This window comes from Juglans microcarpa x Juglans regia, chromosome 6D, assembly GCF_004785595.1.
Source record: "Juglans microcarpa x Juglans regia isolate MS1-56 chromosome 6D, Jm3101_v1.0, whole genome shotgun sequence".
Classification (NCBI taxonomy): Eukaryota; Viridiplantae; Streptophyta; class Magnoliopsida; order Fagales; family Juglandaceae; genus Juglans; species Juglans microcarpa x Juglans regia.
The window spans coordinates 37,441,715-37,450,433 of record NC_054604.1 but is presented as its reverse complement, the minus strand read 5'-3'; the positions used below and the strand labels follow the sequence as shown (position 1 = coordinate 37,450,433).

The 8,719-nt window shown below is 35.5% G+C and overlaps 1 protein-coding gene across 1 annotated transcript; it reads left to right on the top strand.

Annotated features, from left to right (window-relative positions):
* The first annotated feature begins 6,287 nt into the window (after positions 1-6,287).
* On the top strand, positions 6,288-7,820 carry LOC121234415 (serine acetyltransferase 1, chloroplastic-like). The gene has a single exon (XM_041130347.1). The coding sequence runs from the start codon at positions 6,399-6,401 to the stop codon at positions 7,593-7,595; it is 1,197 nt and encodes a 398-aa protein (XP_040986281.1). The 5' UTR covers positions 6,288-6,398; the 3' UTR covers positions 7,596-7,820.
* The last annotated feature ends 899 nt before the right edge of the window (positions 7,821-8,719 follow it).

Sequence of the window (8,719 nt, the reverse complement as noted above, 5' to 3'; positions counted from 1 at the left end):
AGGACACATGACCAGTACCCTATTAATCTGATTAATTTGCACATAATGTAGAAAATTAATAAACATTTCTCATCATCCAAACAGGATGTGTGTGTGTGTGTGTGTGTGTGTGTGTATATATATATATATATATATGCCTAATACTAATTAGCAAACCGTACTGCATGCCTAATCGAACAAAACATTGTAAGTAGCTAGGCTTGGATCGGAAAATGACCATGCACGTTTATTCGAAAATAAAATTAAATATTGCATACCATACTATACAGAAGAGGAAAGATATTTACAATCTAATTCAACTGCTACGTAATCGTTTTGAAAAATGTGAATAAAATATAAGACTAACATGAAAAAAATTAATTTTTAATAGTAAATTCTACTTTTTTTCAAAATAATTACGCGACGATTGCACAATTCACAATTATATGTAGAATTATTCTTTTATTAAATATTTTACAAAATTATTCCTCATTTAACACATTATTATCAAATGTACTATCAAAAATGTTATCTATAAATCATTTTCCTTTTTATTATCCGGAATACTGAAACAAAAATGCTTCAGCTTCGTTCAAAAAGAAAAACCTGTTAAAAAAATACACAGATTCACCAACTGACGCCAGGAAGTGCAACAATTGCGGATCGAGGAGAGGGTCTGCCCCATTATCACAAAAGAGCGCTTTCTTCAGTGAGAGTTGTTTCACGCTTCGTTTGGATATAAACTTCTTAACTCATTATTATAATTTTTTTAAATTTTAATATAAAATATAATAAATAATTTAATTTTTTTAAATCTTAAAATAATAATAATAATATTTTAATAATATTTTAATAATATTTTATCATCTCAACTCAACTTAACTCAATTTAATTTAACATTCAAATGCATCATCATTTTCAACCGTAATTCCTCCCATTCCACTGTCAAATTCTTCTCCATTTCCTTCCAATTCAACTCAAGTGTTGGAATCCCTAGGATACTTACAAAAAAAAAAAAAAGGTGTTGGAATCCAAAGTTTTAAATTTCGTACTGTACCGGCCGGTACGATCGAAATTTTTCGTTTCGGCCGTCCGGCCGGTACAGGTACTATACCTGTTTCGTACCGGCCAAAATACCGGCCGTACCGGCCGGTACCGGTCATACCGGCCTCAATTTCGGCCTGTACCGGCCTATATTTCGGCCGGTACCGGCCGATATTTCGGCCTGTATTTTTTTTTTTTTTTCATTTTTTCAAACTACAAACTTATTTTTTAACCCTCAATTCAGACTAGACTATTTATAATTTATATATATATATGTATTTGTATATAATTTATTTATATATAGACTATTATTTTAGAATATAATTTTTATATATATTTATATATATAATTTATTTATAGATCGACTATCCCGAAACGCTATTCCGAAACAGTACCGGTATCGAAATATTTCGTTCCAGTACCTTGACCGGTACGCTATCCAGTACGGTATTCAAAACATTGGTTGGAATCCCTAGAAATCCTAGTTGGATTTGAATTCACAACCTCTAAGAGCATCTCCATTGGATTCCCTAAAATCACTTTTTTTCTATAATTTAAGGAAAAATTTAAGAAATACTCTCAAAATCTTCCTCCATCCGGATCCCTATTTTAGAGAAAATGTTTAGAGAATAAATAGTAGTTCCCTAAATCACTTTTATCAATATTTTATTCATTTCAATTAAATTAATTCTTCTTCCAATTATCTACATTTTCTCTCATACTCATATTTGTTGTAGTTTTAAATAATAGTTTTAAAAATAATTTAAATAACTACAAAAATTAAAAAAAATTAAAAAAATTAAAAAAATTTTAAATTTTTATTTAAAATATTCACTAGAGTAATAGTTTAAAACATAAAAAAAAAAAAAAAAAAATATTGAGTAGTTATATTTGTAAATGAAAGTGAGAGAAAAAAATAATAAAGAAATAATAGAAAAATATTATTTTAATATAATTGTGGATAGGGAATGAGATGTAGAAGGTTTTTAAAATATGAGTAAAATTTAAGAAAAAATTTTAAAGAATGTACTTTTTAACTAAATTATAAGAAATTTTATAGGAAACTCAATGTAAATGCTCTAAGGTTTTTATCTCTTGCCCTTTTGCTTCTTTTTTTTTTTTTTTTTTTTGGCTCATACATCAAAAAATGAGGGATATTTATCAATCAGCAGATGCAACTTAACAGTAATTATCGATGGTTTAGTTGGAGGTTCTGAGACTCCGAATACTTCATCGCTCATCTGCGGTGCAGATTTAGACAAGGTATATTTTTTAATGTTGGTTGGTTTCCATATTGTTGCAAAAAATGAAACTTGAGGGAGGGAGCTAGGGAGGTATGACGTTAAAGAACTTGGTGTGAAGAAAAAGGTAGGGCTTTTGATTCCTGGCACTGTAAAATCTAATTTTCGTACGTATTGAAGTGGAGACTGATCATTCCGAGAAGTTTTTTGCAACAAGATAATATGTACATGATTACTTCTTGAAGTAGAGTGAATCCTTCGTTTCTCAGACAATTGAGATTAATGGAGTCAAGTTCAGTTCAGTTCTTTTTTAAATAATCGGGCCATGTTCTTGTAGATCCTGATTAGTCAGTTTTGCCCTGTTTAATCTATTCCCATGCCATAGTTCTGACCCAACTGTTTCCAGTGACTACTCTGTTGAGCTATCTGATTCTGCAATGATCATGCAGTCTCTGTAGGTATCACCTTTTGTTATCATCCAGGTCTCAACATTTTTAGCTTGTTGCAAAGAAAGCTTCTGAGGTGTTTGCAGTGGACATTCAACCTGGGGCGCAGGCCTTGGAGCGCAGGCTTGAAATCAGGAACTTTCTGTTTGTGGAGCTGGAGCCCGGCTTATTGTTGTGGCGGCCTGACCTGATGACATGGCCCGGCCCGACAATGATTCGTTATGGTTTTTTAGTGGATTTTCAACGAGGCTTGTACCATAGAGTGCAGGCTTAGGCCAATAGACAGAAAGTTTGCAGTGACATTCATCCCGGGGCGAAGATTGGACGTGGGATACTACTTGATCATGCGACAGGGGTTGCGATCATAGAGGCGGGGGTGATAGGAAATAATGTGTCAATTTTGCATAACGTGACTTTGGGAGGGACTGGCGAGGATAATGGGGACAGGCACCCAACGATTGGAGATGCAGTGTTGATAGGGGCAGGGACCAATGTGAATGTGTTAGGGACTGTGAAAATTGGGGAGGGTGCGAAGATTGGCACTGGTTCGGTGGTGTTGAAGGAAGTGCCATCAAGAACTACTGCAGTCGGGAACTCTGTTACATTGGTTCGAGGCCAGGCCAAGCCAGCTAGGCATGATCATATTCGTAGTCTATTCCTAGACCATACTTCACACGAGTGGTCTGATTATGTCATATAGAGCCTATTCTTTGTATTGTAAGAGAACAGAAGTTATCTCTAAAAGGGAACCGCAGTATGTATGTAAGAAAGGGTTAATAGAGAGAGAGCACAATCCTCTTTTATAATTCAGTTTGTTTTGAAGCAATCTTACTGCTGTTGCAAACTCGAGGCAACTCAATAAAGCATTGCACAACCAATTGGTCAGCTGTGCAAATCCTTTTTCACTAGTGTTTTGGGATTAGGTTCTCTCAAATCTTTAGGTACCCTCTATTCCCAGACTACTTCTATCTGCGTTCCAGTAGCTAGCTTCCTCTAGCACCTTCAATGGAATTTAAGCTCATCACTAGCCGTAAGAGATTTAAAGGAGAGATCACATGTATCAATGGAGTGTGATATAATGGCAGCGATATTTGCTGGGATCTGCTTTCACAAACGTTATATATATACATGATGGAGAATCTAATGTGGTCGTTTATTGATTGATTCTATAAGCTAGGGTCTTTGAGAGGATTTATCAAAGGATGCCTGCTCAATGATCAGGTATCATTCTGAGATATGTTATGGGGGGTTCCTAAGCTAATGAATGTTGGTGGGGGTGTCGAGGATCAGCTTCCGCTGGCATATTTTGGTGTTATTGTTAGCTGCAATTACATTGAAAGCTGTGGATTGAAATCTTATAGCTAATAATCGGTATCCATATCATTTTACAGGATTAATAAAGGAAGCAAAGTGAACAAGCAGCAACAATCCCAAATTTGAAATTCTGATGTGCCCCATGTGTTGCTTTTGTTGTCATGATGCATCTGCAAATTGCAATCTCCTTTTCGAGTCATGGCTTTCAGTTTTTGGTATATGCTTGAATTTGACCTTTAAGCATGATTGCTAGAAGATAAGAATTCTGCCCTGAGAAAAAGAAACCAACTTTTATCAATGCGTATATCTCACCGAAACAAATGGGCCCGCGTCTGATTTTTTTTGTTTTTTCAGGATTTGAAGAGGCACACTTGGTGCTGGGCTCTTCACTTTGGGCAAAAAAGCCCAAGTGAATCAACGTAGTTAATTAGCTCACTATCATATTACTTATATTAGTTAAACATTTTAATTATATGATATTATGAGAAGAGGAATATAGATTATACTTAATTAGCCCTAATAACACTTGTTAAAATGATATATTTAAGGAAAATATTTTAATCACAAAAAGATTACACAAAAGTAAACCCACAAATTAATGAGACTTGATGTGTTACTTCAGATTGTAAAGTTATTTTTATTATTAAGTAAATCTAATAGATCTTATAAATTCACATCAGTTTGTGAGTTTATTTTATGTAATTTTTTTTTGTATATGTAGCAGTTCTCTACATTTAATAAATTATTTATAAAATATCATATCAATAATTGTGAACAAAAATAATAAAATAATCGAGAAAGACGTGAACTTCAATAACTAGTCTTTTAAGATAATTTTATAAAATAAAACTCTATAAAAGACAGATCCTTCTCGCGGTCCTAAATAATTCTTTCTATAAGTTTGTCTGAAAATAATAAAGTTATTACTAAATAATAATTTGTATACAATGTAATAAAAAAATATTATTTTAAATTAAATTTTAATTTTAATTTTTGATTTGATGTGTTTAAACATAATAAAAAATATTATTATATTTAAAATTATCTATAAATTGTGAATGAGTTAGGTTATCTATAAATTGTCTATAAATTTTGACTTTTATATTTGATGTGTTAAGTTATCAATATTCAAGTTTGTCTCCCAAATTTGACTTCCTAGTCCGCCCTAAACGAATTTCGAAATCGTTTTAAAAAAGATTGCCACGTAGTTGATTACGTAAGTAAGATTGTCTTAGTTGCCGACACGTAATTGGCTACACACGCAAGGTCAAGAATCATCGAATTTTGTTGCAGCAGTGGGGGAGCGGTAAAAGTGAGCAGACGGCGGCCAGAATCAATCAATCCGAGGGTCAGATCTCTTTGACCATTTCAAAGATGCCGTGCGTTAATTATTTTTCCTTCAAACAGGTAGAAATCAAAACACCCTTCCTAAAGCGCCGCGTCATCTCATACGTCATAACAGTTTCTTAAAGAAGATAACTTCACTCGCTTTCCAAGTAAAAACCTATGCATCCGGACTCTTCATTCACCACGTGTACCTATTATTATTATTTTATAGTGCTTTTGGTCCACAGCTTTTATAACAAGGAAAACTAGCCATTCATTTCCCGTGAAGAGGGACTCGGGCATACGTTATATTATTGGCGAAATTTATATATTGTGTTATTTTTTTTAATTATAATTTATAAATGTTATTGATAATGATTTGACCATCTTTATCAATTCTGCCTCAACTGTTTGCATAAAAAGTGAAATGGCCTTAATTATTGGTGTCCATTTCATTTTTTGCCTACCAAATACCAATTAATGTTGTCCTTTTTCTCGCGAGTAGTTATTCTTGTTTAGATAATAAGTTGATTCAGAATATTATTTTTTTAATAATATTATTATTTTGAATTACAAAATGTTGAATTTTTTATTATATATTATGCAAAATTTTAAAAAAATTATAATAATTAAATGAATTAAGATCAATTCTAAATCTAAACAAGCTTAACGTAAAGAGTTTTTTTAGAAAAGATAAATTCAATAAGATAGAAAGAAAAAAAAAAAAAAATAACTAGACTTAATCTGACCACATAAAAAATTAAAATATGCTTCCACAGGAAGCAAGACGATGTGGGATCCACATTATCTATCCAAGTATTCAATTATGTGAATGTCCATATTGTTTTCTTTCTGAAAGGGTCCAGTAATGAGTAATCCCTTTTAAATAGTCCGTCTCGACTCTCTTCCTCTATAAAAGCAGCCTCACTCAGCGGAATATCCAAACGAATATAACCTATAATACTTAATTTATTTGTTTCTTTTTCACATATAGAGAGAGAGAGAGAGAGAGAGAGAGAGATTTTCCGGAGAAAGTTTCTCGTTTTCCATGAAAGCTCTGGTCCTTTCTCATCGCTTTTCCGTTCCCTTGTATACCACCACCTCCCTTTTACTCGTCTCAAACCCGAATGCTGTCTCAGCCAACTTCCCTTGCCACACAAGTGTGCAAACATTTCCACCGATTCTCATATCCAAACAGCAAAACAAATCGGTGGCCGCTTGTATTGGGGCTTCGAGAACTGATATAACGGAACCCAAGCCACTTTCTCGGGACCCAAATAGGTCTCAATACGACGACAACAAATACAACTACGTGGAATTTTGTCGACCAAGTTTCCCCTTGCACTTTTCTTACAAACCCATTTGCCCCGATCGCTCAAAAATCATACACACGGATGCAAACAGGGATGAGGTCGATCAAGACGAAGACTACGGTGCTGATCTATGGGTGAAAATGCAAGACGAAGCTCGGTTCGATGTGGAGCAGGAACCCATATTGTCAAATTTCTACTACAACTCGATATTGTCGCATGATTCATTGGAAAGGGCGTTGGCCAACCATCTTTCGATGAAACTGAGCAATTCGGGCCTTCCCACCGGAACCCTGTACGATATTTTTGTCGGGGTGCTTGTGGGGGATAACGAAATCATGGGGGCTGCGAAGGATGATCTGAGAGCAGTGAAAGAGAGAGACCCTGCTTGTATAAGCTACGTGCATTGCTTCTTGAATTTCAAAGGGTTTCTTGCGTGCCAGGCACATAGGGTAGCGCACAAGTTGTGGTCACAAGGCAGGAAGGTTTTGGCACTGTTGATTCAAAACAGGGTGTCCGAGGTTTTTGCGGTGGATATCCATCCAGGAGCAAGGATCGGACGCGGAATATTGCTCGACCACGCCACCGGTGTCGTGGTTGGGGAGACGGCGGTGATTGGGAACAATGTGTCGATTTTGCACAACGTGACTTTGGGAGGGACCGGGAAGATGTCCGGGGACAGGCACCCAAAGATCGGTGACGGGGTGTTGATCGGGGCTGGGACTTGTATTTTGGGGAATATTTGGATTGGGGATGGGGCTAAGATTGGGGCTGGTTCAGTTGTGCTAAAGGACGTGCCACCAAGGACAACTGCAGTTGGGAACCCTGCTAGGTTGGTTGGAGGGAAGAACAACCCACTTAAACTTGATAAGATTCCTAGTTTTACCATGGACCATACTTCACATATAACAGAGTGGTCTGATTATGTTATTTAGAGACTTATTTTACCTATATTTACTTGCGTTGCGTCAGTATTTCGATTCGTTTCTTAGAAATGGGGCTTCTTTCTTTGTGTTACAAGTGAGAACCAAAGTTCTCCTATTCGCAAACAGGGCGAATTAAAGCTAATATGTGTATGGATAAGTAACTTTTTGTGTTTGTAATATTATGAGCTGCCATGACTCTGATGAGCTGCAATATAATCTGTTTTGTTCTTGTCATTGGGATCGTTTGCCGCCTTTTTTCGTGATCAGGATGTGATTTCGTGAATCCAAGATCTATGCTCTGCGATCCAAAGTATCAGAGATATGAATGCTGAATGGTATGAAGATGATGCACTTTTAATTATGAGGCCACTTGCAATCTGGGATGACAATCCTCCTTGGCCTTGGCTGATGGGAGTCTTTGATATATAATATTCGACCCATTCTAGGGGATGCGGATTAGATATGGATTTTTGATTTGTCGATCATGTACCTATATTTTAGCTAATTTTAGAGCCTAGAATTCGGTGCACTGTATTGATGGTCTGACCCATCTCGTCTTAAAATATCAATTGATTAGCGTTTTCTTTTCTCTTCGATGTTTCCCCCGAATCATTCTTAATGACTGAGGGAGAGAGAGAGAGAAAGGCCACTGGATCACTAGGTATGTTGATGGGAGACATTGAGTGATTTGTTTGTTCTACTGCTAGGATATGCTTTGGGAGACATTTTAGTCACTGTTTAGTGTTTAGTAGATCTCTGTTTCTATGCTTTTGGCAGTCATTGAGAAAACAGAAACTGGATAGTGGATATAACTTTAGAAAAGAAATGAAAACAGACGGTAAAGAGGAAGCAGCCCCGCTTTCGTTGTCCCTGCTTTAGTTGTGGCAAGTCAGACGGTTTCATCGTCGTGCATGGATGGAACTTTGGAGAAAAGTTTAGTCTCTTTATATACGCCTAAATCTTTCCATGATATGTAAAGAAATAGAAACACGAATGCCCAAATTGAACATTCATTCATCTAAAAAAATAAACCGAGTGCACAAATTTAAATGATTGTTAGAACAACTCCTTTTGTTTCTTAATTCCAAAAGAAAATAATGGAGATATATGTCAGATTCACGAAGGTGACATAC

Bases quoted from the DNA above. Each gene is read 5' to 3' on its own strand.
- LOC121234415 (XM_041130347.1), top strand. From the start codon at position 6,399: ATGAAAGCTCTGGTCCTTTCTCATCGCTTTTCCGTTCCCTTGTATACC.